Genomic DNA, 21,442 nt, shown 5'->3' on the forward strand with positions numbered 1-21,442 from the left:
AGCATTGCTCCCATAGAGTGCGAAAGGTTTTAAGGGGATTTTTTTTTAGGGTTTTGTTCTTTAAAAAAATAGTCTAATATCCAGTTGCTCTCTGTAAAAATAAATGGTGTGAGATGATGTATTTGAAAACAATGAAACCTGAAAATTGTTTACAGAGACTGAATGAAGCATTTCTTTTGGGTCGAATTTTCTTATTCAAACTTTGACATGCTCCTTTAAGACGAGCCTCTCTCTGTCTCTCTCTCTCTCTATATATATATATTACTATTACATGAAACTGGTAATGACGAACTGCCAACATACACAAACGAAGTTGTAGCTTAAGGCAAGCAGGAGCCTGTCACAAAACGCAAGGACATTTGTATTGCATGTATTTTTCTTTCAGAACAATTCTTCATGGCAATTTATCATATTGTTTAACCACCTGTGTATGCCTCCTTAGGTGGTGCCACATTGTTGAGTGAAAGTTTGAGTAGCAGAGTTTAAAATGTGAACTCCACCCAAGAAAAGCTTGTCAAATCAGTCTGCAAATAGCTCCCAACTCTGGAATTAAAATGTTTAAAAAAAAATGGATTGGATTCCCAGATTAATTTCTTCTTACGGTCTTATTCAGCCTTAGGACAACCCTAAATTTAAATTTAAACAAATAAATAGAAGAGTAGGTTCAGTTTTGATTTTTGGAGTGACTCGTCTTCACGTTTGTAGACGATCTCTGCGCTGTACAAAGCCTCAATAGACAGACGAGACGCCAGCAGGCAGAGTATTCAAACTCGCTCTGGTGAGCGAGGGCCGCATTAAACGCAGCACAAACCTTTACCGAGCTTCATTAGCGCCTCTGACCGGGAACCGAAAGCTTTCAGCGGGATGTCAGGACTTGTCAGTCCGCAACGAGTGGTTGGTTTGGAGTGGTGAAGCAGAGTGGAGAACCGGAAAGGGACAGAATTCGTCTGAGGCCGAAATTGACAGGTAGGAGTCATTCAGGAACGAGTTTAAAACCCAGGAAACCCTCTTCGTTTTAAACATGTAAAACTATGTTTTTTCTGTTAAAAGCTAACACGGAAAAATGACACAAGTGCGAGTCTTGATAACATGATGGCAACTGTTGGAGGCAACAGGTGAAAGCTGCTGTCACCTGTGGGTCAGGTGAACTCCCGCTGTGCTTTGTTACACAACTGAAGGCAACTTTAACCTAATGAACTTATTATGGTTTCACCTAACTGTAAAGGTGCACAGGTGCCCCAGTATCCATGACAACACGAGTTGACCCGCAAACTGAGGCGCCTAAAGATGAAATTAAGCAATTCTTGGCTATAAAACGTCATCAAAAATAGCACCTCAGGTTGAAAGGGAGTTTAATTGAGGCTACTTGTTAATTTAAAAATAATAATAATAAAAGCTGTAGTGTCTATTATACAGCAGCATGGAATGACAAAGGTGTAGATTATCGTGCAGTTTGATTTGATGCATTTTAGCTTAACTGCATCATTTAACCTAAAATGATTAGATGCATAATTTTTTAAAAAGGTTTTACAGTTTTTTGGTTTGTTTAATTGCAGTTGCATTATAAAAGTGACATTTAATTCATTGATGCTTTTATCAAAGGAAAATTAAATTTAGTCTTGACTCATATCATCCAAGTATTTTCAAAGTTGTAATTTTTTTTTCTTCAAACTCATTTTCATTCAGAACTTTTGCTTTTGTAAACATGTGACAAGTTCATTTTAAACTGTAAATGAATGAAACAAACAATAACAAATTATTGTTTGTTATTTTAAAAACCCGTAAATAAATCCACCTCATTTGTTTTTTTGCTGCTCCTCGTTAAACCCATGTGGCTCATTAAATACAAGCTGGACAGGGAGATGCTAGAGTAGGGGATCTTTGGCCACTGTAGCTAATAGAAAAGATTTTGCTATGTGATTTTTTTTTCCCAATAGGTTTCAAAAATGACCACATTTTCTTCTTCTTCTTCAAGTTCGGGTCACTAAATCCTGCCACTTCGGCATGCGTATGTAACAGATATAACCCAAGACAAGTCTGGAAAGATCGTCACCACAGTCAAGCAGACTCTTAGGGTTTTAATCCAACAAATTCAATTTCTACCAACATGCCTGCCAGACATGTTGCTCCTTATCCACGGCTCTCTGCTCTTACCACAAACGCATGTCCATTTCACCTCTCCTCTCCCCTTATCTCCAGATCTGCAAGCAATCTTTTATAGTTTTATTTTCAGTGCTATGAAAGCCATTTGAGCATAACAATCTTTTTATTGGTGCAATTTATTTTAAATGAGACCAAGCTGACCCACTATCTTTCAGGCCAGGTCTCTCTGCTCCAAGCAGTTAATAAAATCGCTTTGGGATTTGTTTTCTTTGTGACGTTAATGTGGTCATTGGTGTTGGAAAAAACCCCCCAACTAGTTTTCTTCTTGTTGGTTCAAAGTTGTGCTGTGTGATGATGGCTGAAGTTGGGCTGTGTTTATCTCATGTAGCAACTCTGTGATGTGGTTAAAGAGGCAGCGCTGCTTCTACCGTCTGACCTGCTACAGCGGTTCGCCTTTGGGATGTGGTCGAAAGTAAAACTGGAGTAAATGGTGTGAAAAACGTTTAAGTCAATGGAAAGACAGCCAACATATACAGTACTTTGCAAAGGTATTTCAACTTTTGTGACATTGAAACATCACGATACTTCTCGTTGAGGTGAATACTGTTTCACCAGATGACGTTGTAGCAGAAGTTGCCCCAGCTACCCTTAAACCATCTTTTCAGCAACATTTTGGGTTCCCAGTAGGTACGATAAACGACAACAGAGTGAAAAACGAAACATGAACAACTATGTAGGCACTGCTAGTTGATCAGACACTAAAAGAAGTAGAAACTATCGCTGTAACAACTGATGGCTGGACGTCTAGGGGTACGTTGAGCTACGCCACAATCCCAGTGCACCTTATCAATAGCGAATGGGAAATGCTGTGCTGCGGACCATGGATCTTTGAAGCACTGTCTTAAGCCCTGACGGGATGAACATTGAATTTGTTTGTTGAGTTTGTGGCAAAATCAATGAAAATCCAGAAGAAATAACTTTTTCCAGCATAGGTTTAAAGTTTTCTTGAAGGTAATGGTAAAATCTTGTTCTCATGAACCCAATATTTTCATCTCGTCTTGTGAAGTTTGGTTGCGTGACATATTCGTGAGCACTGGCGGATTTTAAACATGGAGGTAAAGCACCACTGGTCTTACCAATCCTTAAATTATGTTCAGGATGGTCTTGAAAGGTCTTAAATTTGAGTTGGTGAAACCTGCAGAAACCCTGGTTTATGTGAAAGACGGTTTTAGCAAAATCATTCATTGCTGAAATCGACAGTATTTTGGGGTGTGTTTCCATTGACTGAAAAGTTTTTCCATTTTGTCTTTAAAAATAACTCAACTCAATGTCAGACTGGATGGAAAGTATGTTTGAACATCAATTGTTAAGTGTTGCCAACACTGGATTAAGTCTTTAGCACCTCATTGTCAATCACTGGACATATTGTAGGAATATAACATTTTTTCTTTTAATTTTTTTGCTCCAACCGTGAAGCCCATGATTCATCCCAACCAGCTAGCCTGGGGTCAGGGGTCACAGCTATTCTACTTTATCTCAAGAAAAGCCTAAGATAATTGGGCTGCGTGGAGGTAGATATGAGTCATACCATTCAGGTATTACAGCTCGCACGTCTTGGTCAAAAAGAGGGGGCGGGTGGAAAAATTCTTTCAATATAAAATACATTTGCAGTGCTGGACCGCAGCCGAGCCGAGCCGGGCAGAATCCGAGGCCACTCGCTGTCTGAAGTCAGAAGACGACTCTAAATTTCATTTACGCGCCGGATGTTTCTTTAATTACCGAATTTGTGGGACGAGGCTGACAGTCATGAGACGTAAATGCAATAGAGCGTATTTAGAGACAAAAAGTCAGTCATGCTGCTCCCCCTCAGGGCAGACGGGCAGTGGATCATTTTTATGGCTATAATAAAATATCCTTAAGGCGAGTGTTGAGACTTTTTGAGAGCAAACACTGCTGCTTTTTTAACACAAAGACTTATGAGATGTGTTTTGTTTGGTGGGCTGGTATAGCTATATATGCTGCTGGGTTGATAGTGAAACAGTTTTACTTAAAGTTGCTCGTGCAGGATGTTGGGTTGCATTTTTGTCAAACTGCAAGTCTGGTTGCACACCCTGAGGCTCGCTGATTGTTGAGGTTTGATTTGCGGTTCGAGCAACTTTCACCCCAGGAAGTTGGGGAGAACAAGAATTATCACTGATTACTTTGTATTACTGTCACTTGGTAAGCTGTAAACAGAGCACTAATGACCCCGGCGGTGTAATTATTATGATGACTACCCCTTCTCCCCGAGGGGGAAGTGAAAGAGCCGGCAACATCTCCTCAACATGTTCTGACACACGCCGTGATTACGGCTGATTTGGAAGACGTCGGATGTGTTTGAGAGGAAACGCTCTGCCGGTAGTGGCTCAGCGCCCGACATGCGGTTAGCGGAGATGGAGCCGTGCCAGATTTGTTCAGTCGGCAATTTCTCAACAGAAAGTCAATCTGCAGGGGTGTTGGGCCACCTTCCTGCACAAACACTCAATGACTCAGAGGCAAACGGTCTATGAGGCAACTCCAGGTCTGATACTGGAGCACCGAAGTTGTTTCAGAAGGTGGTGTAAGAGAACGGGACAGCTTGATTATTCAGCAACTTCTCTCTCAGATCAAGAACTGAATGAGAGGGCTTTAATTCAAATTCAAAACCCCAAAGAGAAATGTAATGTTGTAACTCATTAATTCAAAAGAGTTATTGTAGATGGTGATGGCTGTGAGCATCAATAAGCTAAAGGCAAATTGTATTATGTAACAAAAGCAAAGCTGCAAGAGCACAACACATCTGAGTCAAATGATGGGGATTAAACGATGACACCTCGCCTTCCCCACGGAGCCCCTCCAGACTAGCGGCAGCAGCAGTTGGCAAACACCTGGTGGAACTGTGCATCTGCTGAGCTTATTATAAAAACCTCTCGGTGCAACTCTCCTCAGGACCGCTGCCTACGAGATAATGGAGCGTTGTTATGAAGTGTTAAAGGTAGAGAGCCTGAAAAAGTAGGCGCTTCTTAAAGAGACGGAGGACCAATTTGAAAGTGTGAAATTTCCAAGTCAAATTTCTTTTACTTTATGTTTTATATACAGTAAACCCTCGTTTTTTGCTGGGGTTGCGTTCGGAAAAGAACCCGTGATAGGCAACATCCGTGAAGTAGTTATCTTTATATTTTACAATTATTATACAGCATAATTAAATACTCTACATTGAACCAAAGAACAAAACCTGTTTTCAGGCCCAAGCATTTTTAAGCAAATATAACGCTTTCTTACAAATAACTACAGTAAAATAATCATTTTAATCATCAACACAAAGTACAGTAAGACAAATTGTGACTCGCGTATTTCACTGTTCCTCTGACTGTGACGCTGCGGCCTCACTCCGCTCTCTAGTGGCTTTTTCTTCTGCAGCCTGTGGTGCAGGTGTGTTTTTTCTAAAGAAGAACGTAGTTATCGGTAGTTGTTGTTGTTGCTTTTTTTTCGTCTGGGCAAAAACATTTACCAAAATTTGCTGCATTACGTATATTTAAATACCGTAACGTTATTGGCACACAGGTAGAGAAGAAGCACGGAGACCGTTTAGCCAATCAGGATGCAGAACACAATATACTGAATAAAAACTGCACAAAAAAATCTGCGATGCCGTGAAAGGTGAGCCGCGTTATAGCGAGGGTTCACTGTATAAAGTATTGTTATAACAAGTGATGGCACTATTTGTGATAAGTACTTACTACTCTGCCTTCATGTAGCTTTAAACTTGAGTGGCATTCCTTTCTTAAGTCACAAACTTTAATATACGGTCAGGTAAAACATAAATTTTATCGTAATTTATTATGATAAATTTAGTATAAAATGTTTTTGATTTATTGTTGTCAGGGTTAATTCCAAGTAAGCAATACTGAAAAAAATCCCATTGTCCGTATTGTCGGAATTGTTCATTTTATACTTTTCCCCACTGTTTGTGTTATTGTTTATCATTTATTGCGATCAGTTTCTTATAAGAATTTTGATTTATTGCTGTTGCGATAAATCCCAAGTAATGTTAAAAAAAAACCCCACACAATGATGCCACAAAATATTGTGATAAAATTGTAAGTCCGTATCGCTCGGCCCTAAAACAACTGTTGCCAATGAAACCTCAAAAAGCACCACATATTTACTCACTATGGATAATGCTAAATCTGTTGATGCATGTGGAGTCTTTTTTAAAAGAGGCCCATTGTGCGTGCGTGTTGGCGTGTGTGTGCGTATGTGAGTGCGTGGGTAGGGGTGTGTGTGTGTGTGTTATTTTTAGCCTGTCTCGCTCTCTAAGCGGACAGGGTTTCCTGTGCCAGGGCAGGGATGAAGCGTCAACCTCCCTCTGACTGTTGCGTGACTAAAATCCGAGCCCCGCTGGCATCGATCGTTTTCAGTAGAACGATACGTTTTATGGGTTCGTCGATAAATAATTGACAGCAAAGCGGCTGGTCGTCACTTTAAAGCTCCCCCACTGTAAAGTTTCGTATTTGAGTGATTGGTGCGTCCCGCTGTCCTCTTGCGGTCCTCGCTGGTCCATTTTGTCCCAAACAAAGGAGACAAAAGGTTCAGTTGTCAAGCCTGTGTGAGGGTGGAGGGGAAGAATAGCCTGGTGTTTCTCCTTGTTGTGGACTTCTCCTCTGATACTGAGGGTTCCAGTCAGCTACATTACTCGGTACTAGTGGGTGGGTGGGCCGCATCCTCGTGTGTCTGAGCGAGACCGATTTGTTTCATTCACTCTGTGCTTTCCTGCGCAGGGCCCCTCAGGCATTCTGGTCCCAGCCCCCAGACATAAGTCGGAATAATGTCAAAGTCACTTCACAGGGCTGGGAGTTGCTTCCGGTCCAGTCCTGCTGCAGCCTGTCATTCAGCCGGGCGGAACTTGATGTTCTCGGTCGTGTTTTCAGGATTTGGGGTCCGTAACGACTCTCAAGATGCGAGGATATTCAGTATGGTGTAGTATTCTCAATCTTACACTTGTATTTTTCACACAGAATATAAAAATACACGTTTTTGCTATTACTTTGCATCATCTTCATAATAAATATAGTTGTAGTAGTTTTGAGATTAAATCAGGGCTTCCAAAACTTTTCCGTGCCATGATAGCTTCTGGCCGGTTATTCACTTTGCAAACCAATAGACAAGGCTGCAAACATGTGTAAAGAAACATCAACTATTACAATGATTTTTTTTCTTGCTTTTATTCTCTTTTCTCAATAGTGTGTTGTTTAGTGTAAGTGCTTCCTCATATCCGTTGACTTTAGTTAGCCCTGCTGCGCTAGCTTGAGTAGCAAAGCTGCTTGATAAATTTGACTGGCAGCCAGCCAGAAAGACGAACATGTCAAATAACATTTTGATAAATAATTTTAATATAATTTAGAATAATGACTGAAAAATGGATCACAATTTCTAATTAAAAAAAAATTGACAAAACATGTTTTACCGGTAGATGAAATTTCTCTCTATGCTTTAAAAAAAAAATTATTATTTTATAGTGATTGAAAAATAGACTACTTATAATCGAGTCCCTGATGAAATATTTGAGAACAGTCAACTATAAAACTTTAGGCAATTGAAAACAGTCATTAAACATAAAGGAAAGAAAGCAAAGGGTTGTTTATGTTTTAATATTATTACATTATCTGAATAATAATATAAAATTTGAATAGACATTTTTCAAACAACAAAAAAAACACAAGCTGATTCTAAAATGGTGGAGGTTTGTCCAAATGCCCCAAAATAATAGCAAAATGACCCTTTACCTCCATGCTGAGTGAGAAACCTGCAGGAGATACTCATCTTCTGTGCTTTTATTGTTTTGTTTTTTTCAAGGCAATTCCAACAATAAAAACTCCTGGATTTCTGTTCGTCAATGGATTCAGAAGAAACGACGCGGCCGCGCACCGACCTTCAGGCACCATGAACGCCAGTTCAGGTCGCCTCGGCGGACGGGGAGCTTCGTCTCAATACGGCCGACCTGCTGTCAGTCAGAGCAGATGCTGAAAGAAAACAAGATTACTGAGGCTCAGATATTCCAGGTATGAAGCTCGAGTGCATGTGCACACGTTAAAATATGATTATATATTCAACGAACCAGACGGCTATCTGCAGCTATGATTGTTCAGTGGAGTCAGGTGTGACAGCATGCTGCGTTTACGTCACACGGTGCGGAGACAGGCTCTTGTTTTTGTGTATGTGAAACGTGATTTCTTGCCCTCTGTGTGCTGTCCAGTGTGTGTGTGTGTGAACAGAGAAAGCTAATATATAATCGGGGAAGGTGAGAAGGACATAAGGTGGGTGTAGAAACTATTGTGACCGAAACGCTCGATATGAATTGAGAACTGCATGAATCTTACTGTTGGGATTTTTAAAAAAATCTTAGAATCAGTGGAAAATAATTGGGGCTGTATCTTACAATTGTTTTAGTAATTAATTAATTTATCGACTTTCTGACAATCAGATTTAGAAAACACATTCTACAAATGATTCATTTCACCACTTCAGCCTTTTTTGATTAATAATATATTCAAACATGCCCACTCCCAGACCCCCAGCAATTAGATTATTTTTTTCTTCTTTTTTTTTTAAATAAGAAAATCAAAATGTTTTGCGCAAAATGCAATAACAGCATTTCTTTAGTAAATGTGAACCGGGTGAGGTTAGGTGTTTTTACGTTGAATGCAAAGTGTATGTGTATTTTTGTACAGTTTTGACTTAATTACTGCTCTGAGGGTTTTTTTCTCAGCACAATGACCCATTTTGAGTGAACACTCCTGTTAACGATTAATCGATTACTCAATTAGTTGGCGATTATTTCAAGAAAGTAGGAATCCTTTTTTTTTTTTTCTTTTTAAAAAAAATTTTTTTTTATTTTCCTAGATGTTTTTAGGGCATACAAAGAAAAGCATAGTCATCAAACCAATAATCCATTAGTGACGATTAATCTGATTAATCGTTCCAGCCCTAAAAATAATTGATGTTTATTACTATTAATTTTATCTATGCCCCAGGTCGGAGCTTAAGGAAATTGGAATCCATCCAACTGAACAATGTATCGCTGGGATGGACAGCATTAATCGATGGCGCTTTAATTTTATTAGCCTACCAAGTATTGTGTCAAAGTGACATTTATTCTTTATGCTGCGCTACAACATTTTTTTTAAAATGATGGTTATTCCCAGCTGTAACACACCGGGGAAGCTGTTTAACTTCTACTAAAGTATGAGAGCATGACTGACCTCATTATTACTGCTGGGCTTTCTAAACAAGCCTGCATGTTGCTAGCAGTTAGCACTACTGACACCTACAGTCCAAAGAAGGTTAATTGGCTTCTATAAATCTTCCTCGGTTATAGGAATATGTGCAGTGGCTTGTAAAGGTGTTCATAGACAGACCAGCACAGAGTAGCACATAGTTGTAAATACGGCTGAAAAGATTAATCATTAAAAAAAAACCCATTAATTCATCGTAATGAATCAATTATTGTAGTAAACGTCAACTAATATAGCAATAAATTAATCGTTAACTGGATATAGACTCAAAAAAAGGCAATTTTCTGAAAGCAAAAAAAACAAACCCAGAAGAGTTAAGCCAAACCTTTACAAAGTATATATATTTTACATTGAAGATAAAAAGAAAACATTTTTTGTAAATGTGTTACTCAGAACTCAAGGTTAAAATTCATCCGGTTAAAATTCTGTAAAAAAAAAAAAAAAAAAATCTCAGATTAAACACCTTTTGATAAGTCAAGCAGAAAAACTTTCCACATATTGGTAGAAGTTTTTTTCGGCTGCAGATTCATCCTTCACAACAAATGATCAAGCGTACACTAGAGGAATGCCCTGTTGTTTCATTTTAGGCAACACGGTATTTATTTTCTTATTAAAAATAAATTGAATTGTTTATTTGCGTCTTTTAATGCATTTCTACAGTTGTATGAAACAGGCTCAAATGAAAAATCTGCAGGACGCTTATCCAATTAATTGATAAATTGTCAAATAATCGATGGCTAGAATAACTGCTAGTTGCAGCCCTGGTGTAATGAAACGATTCAGACGGCAGATTGAAAGTCGCAGGATTGTTGAGTGAACGGAAGCCGGAGCTCAGGCGGATCTCCCAGAATAGCAGCGGTGATCAGTGAGCGTGCTTTTTGTGGCCTCAGATGCCCAGACAGAGGAGAACGCCGGGGAGAGCCGGCCTCCTGGAGGGCGAGAGAGAGAACGAAGTGTTATTTTAACCGTGAACTTCACACCATAACCCCACTTTCCTCCCTCTTCCAACCCACCACTAGGAGTTTCCAGCCAACCTGCCTTCTGTCCTTCTCCTTTCATTTTCGCTGATGGATTTTCTCTTTCTTTCTTTTTTTGTCGTTATCCCGTCGTTTTTCTGGTTCTCCCAGCAGATAGACAGGCATTGTGTTTGAGTCGCCCCCTGCGGTGCGGTGAGCTGTGCGTTGCCTTTCCGGTGCATTGTGTGCGAGCTGCGGCGTTAATGCATCGAGTTTCCTCATTGAGTCTCCCTGTAATACATCACCTTGTGACATCGGCATTCTAGAGCCCCCTGGCTGAAGGAGGGGACGTTTCCATGGATTTCGTTTCAACATCTCTGTGTAAAAATAAGCCACAAAATAAGGTAATGTCTGGGACGCACACTGAGTATATGTAGTCAAAATAACTGAGATTCGATAAATCTCCTCCGTAAATAAAATAACTAACAGTAAGATTATATTTCAGTGCCGTTAATGAGTAGATATTCATATGTTATGTATGTAAACCCAAGTAAAAGCGAACAGGAAATTGTAAAACCACAAAAAAGGGAACTTCAGGCAACCGGGTATTGAGAAAGTTGGCGTTTCCTGATTGTTGAAAGCAGAGTGTTTGGGGAAGTGTGTGTGCTTTAAAGCTGCAGGGTGTGACTTTTATATAAAAAAAATATATATTTGTATTTTTTTACACACTTGTTGAAACTGTCACCATGTAATGACAGCATGGCGCGTTCACGAGGTTGATTGCCAGCGGGAAGACTCTCCTCCTGGCTCTGATTGGCAGTTGTTGACCACGAGCTGTGCATTTCTTCAGACGGCAACAGCAAAAAAAACATATATTTAAAAAAAAAAAAGTTACATGCTGCAGCTTGAAGAGAAAACATTCTGTAAAGAAAACTTTTGTTATATCTTAGTTTTCCTTCAAAAGGATACTCTAGGATGTACCACAACCCTTCAGAGCAAAGGCAGAACAGGATTTTACTCCCGTAAAGACAAATATGACTGAATAGAAATAGAACAGAAATAACCCTTATTTCCCTGATATGTACGTTTATACAAAAAAGTTCCAAAAATATATGAAAAAGAAGATTAGCAAAACCAACAGTAGTAATAATAATATACCGTAAGATTATAATGCAACATTTCCAAATGCAGCCCTTTGCGTTTGCAGCATTGCACAATTTAATACCTCCATTTTGTTTACAACACAATGTGTTCAGCAGCTCTACTACATGCAGTCAGCGCCTCAAGATGTAACTTGTATTATTGCTTTTATCTCATCTGCTCTCTCTTGGACCGGAAGAGCAGTTTACACATTGAGTACACACACACACACACACCCCGTAGAGAGTGATGACGCAATTATTTTGGCGGGTCGGCACACACTGACAGCACGCCGACTGTCTCGTGTGTTCATTTCATGCGGTTACAGTAAAACAGAAACTCTAATAATTTTTGGGATAAGAAAGGGTTAAAAGGTTAAAACTGCACACATGCTTAGAGATTCTAACTACTGGATCTTTTTATATATATATATATATATAAATTTTTTTTTTTCCTTGGAAAACTGATTGAAATAGCTGATTGAAAAGGACCATTGGTCCTTGGAGGGCCTTTTCTGAAAATAGACACCTGACATCAGTGCAAGATAAGATAATTATTAACACCTAACTCTTGGGAAGTTCTCTGCAGTTCTTTCCATCTCAGCTAAATTACTTCAGCTCTACAAAAAATTGTTTTATGAGTTTCTAATTTGTCTTCCTTAGTCTTTGGAATGAACTATTTTTATATTCTTCTTTCTGTTATTCTTCAAGTTTTATTTTCAGTTTGTTTGATAAATAACACATTTCAGATGCATGATTGGTAGGAAATGATTTTATTTACACCTGCTTTTGAAAGACTTCACATTTTCCTTCTCCTTCGTGCTCTTAGACTGCCCCCGTGTGGCTGGAAAAAGTAATTAAACCAGGAAAGGAAACACTATTTCAGTTAAATTCATTTGTATGAAGTTTGCATGTTCATCGAGATGGTGCTACTTTATCTCATGAGCTTATTTTACCTTCAAACAAGCCCTCGTTTTCCGTCCCATCTGCCAGATGGACCTCTTTGGCCTAAGCTACAGCGCTATTGATACTCCTCAAACAAGAGCTCTTCAGAGTGTGGGCAGCGCCACCCCTTGGTGGGTGCCAGACAGATAAAAAAAAAAAAGTTGTGCATTATTGTGAAGTGAAATAAAAATGACTTTCAAAGTTTGTTGCACATACATTTCTGAAATGGGTGTCATGCATTTGTATTCCATCCAGTTAAGTCGATGCAGTGCAAAGTTACCATTACAGGTGCATGTTTTTGTTGTTGTTTTTAAGAATGTCTTCACAATTTTTGCACATTTACAATAGAAAATTATGTTTTTTTTCTTTGCAAAATAGCTAAACCAAACTAATCCAGCTCCAGCTGTATGTTTTTGGTCATCTACCTTTCACCAGGTGACCTTCCTGGGCTGCCCTGTATTTATTTCCATTCATTTTTGCACACGCTCTGATCAGCTCGCATGTTGCTACTCCACAAAGCATTTTTATAGAGGCTAAAATGTTCATATTGGGTCAATAGCTGCGCTTCCATTCACCATAAAATTGCACAAATTTGAATTTAAGAGAATGCCGTGTTTTCATTCTCCTAATGGGAATGCAGCAATAATAATAATAATAATAATAATAATAATAATAATAAAATAAGGGACGTTTTTTGATAAAAGGTTTTTGCGTTATGATGAGGGAGTTTTTTGGTTGTATCAAAATTATTTTGAAAAAGTACAACAGAAGCGCTTTTTTCAATCACAAGTCACTTGATCAACAATTGCACGTTACTACTGGCGGAAACGTCACAGAAGACTACAGAAATTAGTAGGAGGATCATGGCTCCTCATATTTTGTTTTACAACTTATTCACATGTGATTTTTATTGCATTTCTTATTTAATGGAAACAGCAATTGTGAAATACTTTCTTTTTTCCCCCCAACATAAGCGGAATATCGACAAAGTTTTGCGCACATTTGTAATGTAAGCACAGCTACTCATCTGCGCTCTACACAAGAAGAGTTTTTCGATCATCTTCGCCGCTATGGTCAGATTCCGACTGTGTGTTTCTTAAACAAAATGTCCTGGACCAAATTTCTGACTATAAGTTTGCCATTTTTAATTTTTTAAACAAGTATTCCTATACTAATAATAAAGCTTTTTTTTTTTTTTTTTTCATAAAACATCTTTATTACAAACTGAAGGCCGGACTTGTGGCGTGACCTGGTTTCCAGACAGCAGGGTCAGGCGTGTGTGCTGACGGTGTAAAATGTGGAGTAGTTTATGGTCGTTGTCCCTCCAATGTCATTGAACACACTCATCCAAAACCTCCGGCTTTAACTCTCAGATCACTTGCATACATCTTCACAATCTTTGTGTGTGCTGGTCACAAAAGCACAGATTAAGAAACGGGGGCGTGAAGGTGGGTCCTTGTCCCCTTTAATCCCGCGAATGTTCCTACACCCTGTATGGCTTTTTCTTAAACCTCACCTGTTTAGCCTGCGGGGTTCGGAGTGTGCCAACGCCATGTGCGATCACGTGCCCCTTCCATGTTTCCTAGAAAGTCAATATGAGACTAGGATTAGATGGCGGGAATGTGTACTTGTCTCCTACGCTCTTTTGCATACACACAAACACACACACCCTCTGACGTGTTGTCCTTTAGTTTCCGACCCTCACCTCTGTCCGCAGAGGATTTGCAAAGCATGCCTGCACCTCCCTGATTTGGCTTATGTGGAAATCTTTCTGTGAAAGGAAATGAGAGAGGATTTGTGGAGGATAATAGTTTCTAAGTTGGTTTGAGACACAGAGTAGATGGGAGTTATTAGCAGGTCTGACTCTGTGCCTAACACAGTCTGACCCTAACCCTGACCTCTGGCTGGCATTAAGTTTAAACCATCTCTGAAGGTCAGTCTAGTGGTCATGATGTAATTATTTTTAGAAAAAATGTGTCTGCGGTTGCTGATGCCATATTTCCTTTTTATGGTTTCAAACTTTTCACTAAACCTTCACCCTCCTTAATGTTGGATTCAGTTCAATTCAGGCTTTATTAAAAACTCAGAATGCTGCTCTGTATTAGAGATATAAAGAGAAAATAGAGACGCACCAATCAGAGGTTTTTAGGCGATTATTTTTGACAATCGATGAATCTGATTTAAAATAAAAAACTGGCACATTCTGCAGAAATTTCATTCAAGCCTGTTTTATGCAATATTAGAAATACAGTGAAAGCTGACAAATAAAAAAAAAATAATTCCATTACTTTGAAGAAAAAAAAGGATATAAACACAGCCGAAATCACAATAATATAACATTGCTTTAATGAACCCTTTGTCATTTGTAGCAAATCCTGCATCAAACTATGCTTCTATTCTGCTTGACTTAACATCTAAACACGGTAGTGCTAACCTGTTTATATTTTCTGGATATAAACTGATTAATAACGGATAAAACTGTCAAATATATATTTTTTTAACTTAAATGCAAATATACGTAGTTTTGCACAACTTTAACTTAATTATTGCTATAGGTATGTTGTCCTTTCAGCAATTTACTTTTTTTTGAGTCTGCATACTCTGTTTAACAATTAATGTGGCCAGTGATTTTTAAATTTTTTTTAAATTAAAAGTTGAATTAGTTTTACTACTATTTAAAAAAAAAAAAATAGACTCAATGTTCAGATATTGTAAACAGCCCACAGCACCACATGTTACCAAGTAGCACGGTTAGCATAGTTGGCATTATCAAATGATTGTTCTTTTCCCTCTCTTGTATAAAAAAAAAAAGTCAAATATTTCTGGTCAGGAAAAACATGACCAGTCCTGGAACCAACTGGGTGCTGACTGGCTACCACAGCAGATTTCCCGACCAAATAAAGTCGATATCAGCATGTTAGGCTTGTCGTACCCTATAAATAGCAGAAACACAAAGACGGATAACATTAATCATAAGAACCCGTGAAAATGTCGAAACTGGAACTGTTGCCGTGACAGTCACACTATGTCTACACAGAAATTGCAGTACCTTTGTAGTGAACGCCACACGTTCAAATTTTTTTCAAGAGCTTAATTCAGGATTAGAATAGATCCTTTTTTGTTTGTTTGTCTGATGACCTCAGCTTTAATGAGGATAACAATTTAACGTGATGCGGTCTGAGCAGACAGTTATTGCACTCCGTAGCTAAGAGGAGGCCTTGACTTAGGCAGGTCTCTGTTATTTACCATCATATTTTTCCTTGTTTCAAATGTGTAACACAGCTAATTTGTTGGAGTTGGTATACATTTCATTGTGAGAGTCTGCTTTACATTTCTCCCATAACCGGTACGTTAATCACACAGTTCTGGTTCTGAGTCTCAACCAGATGTGAACACCTGTTCTCGTCTGTCCTCACAGTTAATGGACCACCAGTTCAACAGAATCTTCCTGTAATAATTCCCAAATAATCCAGAAATATCTATGCATAACTTGTGGATGTGGCAGCAACTTCATATGAAACTCTTTAATGATTGCCTTGATACAGAGGATTTAGAAAATATGGATTTAACTGACCCATACGGACCGATCTAATACAGCCGGGAAAGAAATCCAGAGATTCTAAGGAAAGATAAAGCGCTACTGCCCAACAATCCACACTGACCCAACTCTCGCCTCACGCAGCTTCCTTAGTGGGATATGACGTCACTGCTATGTCAGTAGCTTCCCAGAAACACTGACCTCAGTACAGCTGTAACGCGCCTATGGTTCATATCAACTGCTTCGTAGGAACATGTTGCCGTGTAACATCTGGGAACAGTTGTGGAGCCGTGGGAGGGTGTTACTACAATGTCTATAAGAAGCCTTGCCTCTGTCTCGGTGCAATGCTTTAGAGTATGGAGCCAGAACAGATCATGCCGAAGCTTCGTTTGGTCTCTGTGCAGAAACAGGTATGTAAGCATTTCCACCTTAAGTGTTATTTAGCTAAATCTATATGGCAACTTATTTTGGCATGGTACTATATTTCTCAAGTAGATATCTACAAACATCCTATTGGATAATTACTTCTAGGCGACTGATTATCGTTGAGCTGGCAACAAGTTGTTTAGCCCTAACTAGTGCAAGGAGTAACTTCTTATTTTTTTAAACAACAAAGTGCCACATTTGTGGAAATATGTTGGAGATGTCAGTGGTTTGACCCTTCTTAAACCTCAGACAGAGAAAACATTTGAGGAGATTGCAGAAACTCCTAACATTGGGTTAAGTACTGTCCAACTGATTATTGAAAACTGGAAGGAAAGTCCGTAACAATCAGCAAACACTTAAACGTTTGACATCAAGTTGAAGAAAAACAACAGTAGAACTCCTGGCTGTGTTCAATAGTAAAAATAAGAGCTTTTCCTCGCACACAATGCAAAGGAAACTGGAGGGACTGGGACTGAACAGCTGTGTAGACACAAGAAAACCTCCAATCAGTGAGGCTAACTGAAGAAAAAGAAATTGCAAGGGAGCATAAAGACTTGACTCTGGAACAATTATAGAAAGTCAAGTGGTCTGAATCCAGATGTACCTTCTTCTGGTGTGAGGAGCACATCGGGGTAAAAAGTGTTGCAGATGAAGTGATGAACCCATCATGCCTGTACAAGCCAGAGAGGGCAGTCCTGTAATCTGAGGGTCGTCTCAAGTCCAGACTTTGCACAGTGGTTGGATTCTCCCATCATCAAGACAAGATCCTGGTAAAATATTGGTGCCCATCTGCAGCGATCATCAGTCTAGAGGAGGTACACCCTGTACAGGTTGCCGTTTCATCACAGGGAAACACACAGAGAAACGACAATGTACACACACTCCCATTAAGCCATTAACTCACGTTTTTAGACTGTGGGAGGAAGCTGTAATACCCACTGAGAAGCCCTCCCTTAAACCCCAACACACTCACATGGCTCATACAGACAAAAACAAGACCGGGATTCAAATCTAATATCTTATTTTTGCAAGGCAACAGTGCCATCAACTCGTCTACCGTTGAGAAATTCTTATTCAACTTCTTGTTTTTCACTGAAATCTCACCACTTGTCTCAAAGGACCATGCGTGCCATGCCTGTGAAGTAAAAGGGTTTCTCTTATTTTAGAATCATCTTTTACCTTTTGTGCTTCATCTGACTTCTTTTTTGAACAGCTCATTGATACTAAAAGTAACTAAAGTGGCTGCAGGTTAGCGTCCACACTGAGTCTTGCCAAATGAACCTCTTGGAGCTTAGTTGTTCCAAGAGACATTCACTAATTAGGAAAAGATCAGGTTTTTCCTAAACAATCGTACATTCGTGATTAGTCACCAGTCAATTTCTCCACGAGGGTCATTAGTTGTCAAGGTAGATATAAGTTGTAGTTTGTGGCAAACCTTTTTTTTTTTTTTACAACAAAACAATAATTATTTGACAGGTTTAAATTTCAGTTTTCCTGTCATTGTTACATTCATCAAAAGCCGATCTACGTTTTGCAGTTGAGGGATTTCAGGCGGCCTGTCTCTTCATGGCGAGGATTTTGGAAACCTTTTTAAAGTGGTATTATGAAAATATATTTTCTCACAAATGTTAAATAGTCTTTTGTGTATCTCTATTTGATACAAAATGTTATCTTACTCAACTTAATTTATAACCCTGATTGAATTTCCACCTTGCAAAGCTCACATCAGCAGACACCCCTCCGACTCCTGCAGCTTCTGCATAACCGCTTACTGCTGCCCCCAGAGCCTGAGGTCTACCCACTTACAGTCATAGAGACAGGAAGGACCCAGGACTCGGTGCTTCTGGGACTCTGAGCCGCCATTTATCGGTGGGGATTTAGACATCATGTGATATTTGGGCTGGTAACGGTGTGTTATTACACCCACAGCCTGTCTGGTGGGCTTCTCGCAGCGCTCCATCATGGAGCTAGAGAAGGCGTTTACGTGTTTTAACAGGCTTGGTTTCAGGCTCCCCTGGCAAAAGTTTGATCAGGTAGGGTCAAAGGTTGAGAACTAGAGGAGGTCCCAGATTTAGTGTTTTTTCCAAGTGGTTTTCCAGGTTTCTGAAGCGAAATTTGGGAAGCGTGGTCTTAAAAATGATTCAATTCTTCTGATGGAGACAAATTTAATAAAAAAAAATCTACCTGACGTGCTGACAGTTGTCGAGTTGTCTTGAATGTCTAAACGTCTCACTGTCTTAATTGGGCAAATTTACTCAGACGTCCACTCCTCCTACGTTTTGTTTTCCTGATAAGATTGTTTCTTCACTGCAGAATGATGACTTTTAAGTTATTTGGAAATATTCTTACAACCCTTCTGAAATTGTTGGGAAGCTTTTATATAGTTGACATTGCATGCTCCAGAGCAGCAAATTACAAATACTTCCGCTTTTCATAGAGGTATTTACACTGATGATTATTTAATCAAGTGCGTCTGGGTAGTTTTATACACTTCAGATGTAATTTTCGAACCTTGAACTTGGAAAGATCATCCAGATAATGTTTATTTTATCCATATGCTTAAGAACCAACAATTGAAAGACTGTGCTTTCAATTTTGGACCTGAATGCTTTTTTTCCCCCCAGGTGTAGATGTGAATATCTTTGTCTGACAGTAAATTAGTATTTTTGTGACTTCTAGCCTCAGAAGATCAGATTCTGCCGTATGAAGATGAAAGGGAAAACTTGAGTATTGTTCAGTCAGTTTGACTTGAGGGAGGAGGGGAGAATTGAGGAAGAAGGGAAACAAACAAATATTGTTTGGAACAGGAATGGGGAACGGATAAAGGAAAACGTGGGCTGGGAGGGGAAATATCCATGACTTGCCTTGAATTTTGACCTTTTGTGAAGATCCCTGTAACAAGTGCCAATAAACATTTTAAAAGAATTGTTACTTTTTAATTTAAGTCAATTTACGAAGGAATAAGGGAAATTGTCTTCTATTTCTATTGTTTCACTAAAACATTGCATAAGGTTGGAGCATACAGAGGAATGTTTGCTTATTTCCTCTGCACCAAGTCTATAGATCTTCTCTCTTTCTCTCAATAGATTTACCTGTATATGCTAAGGATTTTCCTAACTGCAGCAGTGCAACTCAGTTACACATCTCTGTAAAGACCAGCAGGCGGTGTTACACGTGCACATTGTTCTTTCATGCTGTTTTCTCCGCCATCCAGATGTCCGTTTCGTGAGAATCCAGATGGCCTGGATACTCTCTCTGTAGAAGAGAGATGCTTTTTGATGCACACAAGTACACACACAAAGCCGCATGGCCATGTTTTTCTCCCTCTGAGGGAAGATTAACTCTCCTCATTAGGACCCCCCTTCCCACACACACACACACACACACACACACACACCCTTGCATCTCTTTCTCCTCCCCTCCTGTCTAATTCCCTGCCTCACCCTCATTGGCTCCCTCTGCGAGGACCACCGCCGACCGGACCACTGTGACCGCAGGACACCAGAGCGGGGAGGTGGCGGGGATTGGTTGATGTTGCCACGGTAATAGAGGAGGTGCCACTCACCAAATCATTGAGCTAAAGCTGAAATGGAAAAAAAAAAAGTGGACGGGTGCGGAAAGCAGGTTAGAGGTTGGGGGAATGAACAGAGGAGAGGAGGGGAAAACAACAACAACAATGGCGAGGGATTAGCCATCGACCGTGCAATTAGTTGGTCCATTTAGGGCAAAGCTGTGTCAGAAATCCCCGCCAGAACCCTGGGCGTCATTTCCAGAGCTCAGCTGCGAGATCTGAATCCTGGCATGCACATAGATATACAAAGAAACACAGGTGTGAGATTCTAAAAGCAGCTTTTGGAGGGAGATGGTCCCGGATCGTCGATGTGAGATTTGTGCCGTCGATGAGGGAAAGGCGGGAAGCTGACTGTGGCAATCCCTGTGGCCGGGAATAATAACGTTGTAGAGAGAGAGAGACAGTGGGAGTATTGCTGGATCTAAAGAGCATGCGTCAGCATGACGGCAGAATGCATTAGATGCGGAGAGAGACGGTGTCAGAAGAGCTGAGTGCCGTGGAGACGGTTTGAAGGTCTGACGGGTCGGATGAGAGTAGACATCTGCTGGACTCTGTGCCACACCTTGACTGCATTGGAAAAAACTGCAATAAAAAAGGACTTTTTCTATTCCAGAAGAGGAATTTTGTGTGTATTCTTAAAAGCTACAGAATGCAAAAAGGATCCGTTCTTCAGTGCCTTCTTGAATTCTGCAAGAACCTGACCCTTTAGTCGTCTTCTTGCATGGAACATTGCCACTGTTTCCCAGGGGAACACATTCCTTCAGCAATCTCCACTCCGCTGGGTCGGTCAGCGAAGGACGCCCTGTTGCAACCGTGTGAAACAGTTTGTCATTGTTCAGCCCTTTTTTGTTTTGTTTCCCCCCCCCGATGAGCGCTGACTCAGCCCAAATGTCAGAGGGAATCACGTTGGCATCGCAAGCGGCCGCGATTTAGCAGCGAGCATAGTTCAGATAGAAGTCATACTGTGATTGTGCCAAGCGATCTGGAATAATGCTGCGTACGCTGTGCTGTGCTTGTCCTCCCCAATGACAGCAGTGACGGCATGGATCTCGATGCAAGCCGACTGACCGGGCCGAGTGCGTGGGTTGCTTGCTGACTGGAGCTGTTGCTATTTGAGGTCTTTGAGAACTCGCAGTCCCAGCGATGGGAGAGACGGCAGAGTACCAGAGGCTGCAGGAGACGGCAGAGTCAGACTACCAGAGCTTGCCCAGTGATGATGAAGAGGTAAACCTCTCACGTCTGCCTCGTCTATGATGGTGACAAATACAAATTTCAACAAGTTTTAAACATTTGTTTTGGTGAAATTTAACCTGAAGTTATATAGAGTTGACTTTGACTTTGTGTTGTTTTTTAAAATCCACCTTGGCAGCAGTGAGAACAGGCATTTGTGCTATTTTGGTGTTGGTTCATGATGAGGGAGTTTCATGTGATTCTAGCGTCTACACTTGGGA

At 40.0% G+C, this 21,442-nt stretch overlaps 1 protein-coding gene and 1 long non-coding RNA gene across 6 annotated transcripts in view; one reads left to right on the plus strand and one right to left on the minus strand.

Annotated features, from left to right (window-relative positions):
• Positions 1-731: 731 nt before the first annotated feature.
• tnk2b (tyrosine kinase, non-receptor, 2b) overlaps positions 732-21,442 on the plus strand; it is a 59,147-nt gene continuing 38,436 nt past the window's right edge. Inside the window, exons 1-3 of one of the 4 annotated variants that reach the window (XM_028021777.1) lie at positions 732-966; positions 7,978-8,183; positions 21,024-21,215. In XM_028021777.1, the coding sequence (XP_027877578.1) occupies positions 21,135-21,215 (81 nt within the window). In that variant the 5' untranslated portion in view covers positions 732-966; positions 7,978-8,183; positions 21,024-21,134. Of the gene's footprint in view, positions 967-7,977; positions 8,184-15,102; positions 16,405-19,846; positions 21,216-21,442 lie in introns of those variants that run through there. The other 3 variants (XM_028021782.1, XM_028021781.1, XM_028021778.1) reach the window with 3 other exon arrangements.
• On the minus strand, positions 13,419-18,493 carry LOC114147194 (uncharacterized). 2 transcript variants are annotated; one of them, XR_003596038.1, is made up of 3 exons: positions 17,025-18,493; positions 14,162-14,227; positions 13,419-14,038 (listed from the first exon to the last, which is right to left on the minus strand). It is a non-coding gene; the product is annotated as an uncharacterized LOC114147194 (long non-coding RNA). The 2 variants fall into 2 exon arrangements; XR_003596037.1 differs by lacking the exon at positions 17,025-18,493 and having other exon boundaries at positions 14,162-14,690.

This window comes from Xiphophorus couchianus, chromosome 6, assembly GCF_001444195.1.
Source record: "Xiphophorus couchianus chromosome 6, X_couchianus-1.0, whole genome shotgun sequence".
NCBI classification, from domain to species: Eukaryota; Metazoa; Chordata; class Actinopteri; order Cyprinodontiformes; family Poeciliidae; genus Xiphophorus; species Xiphophorus couchianus.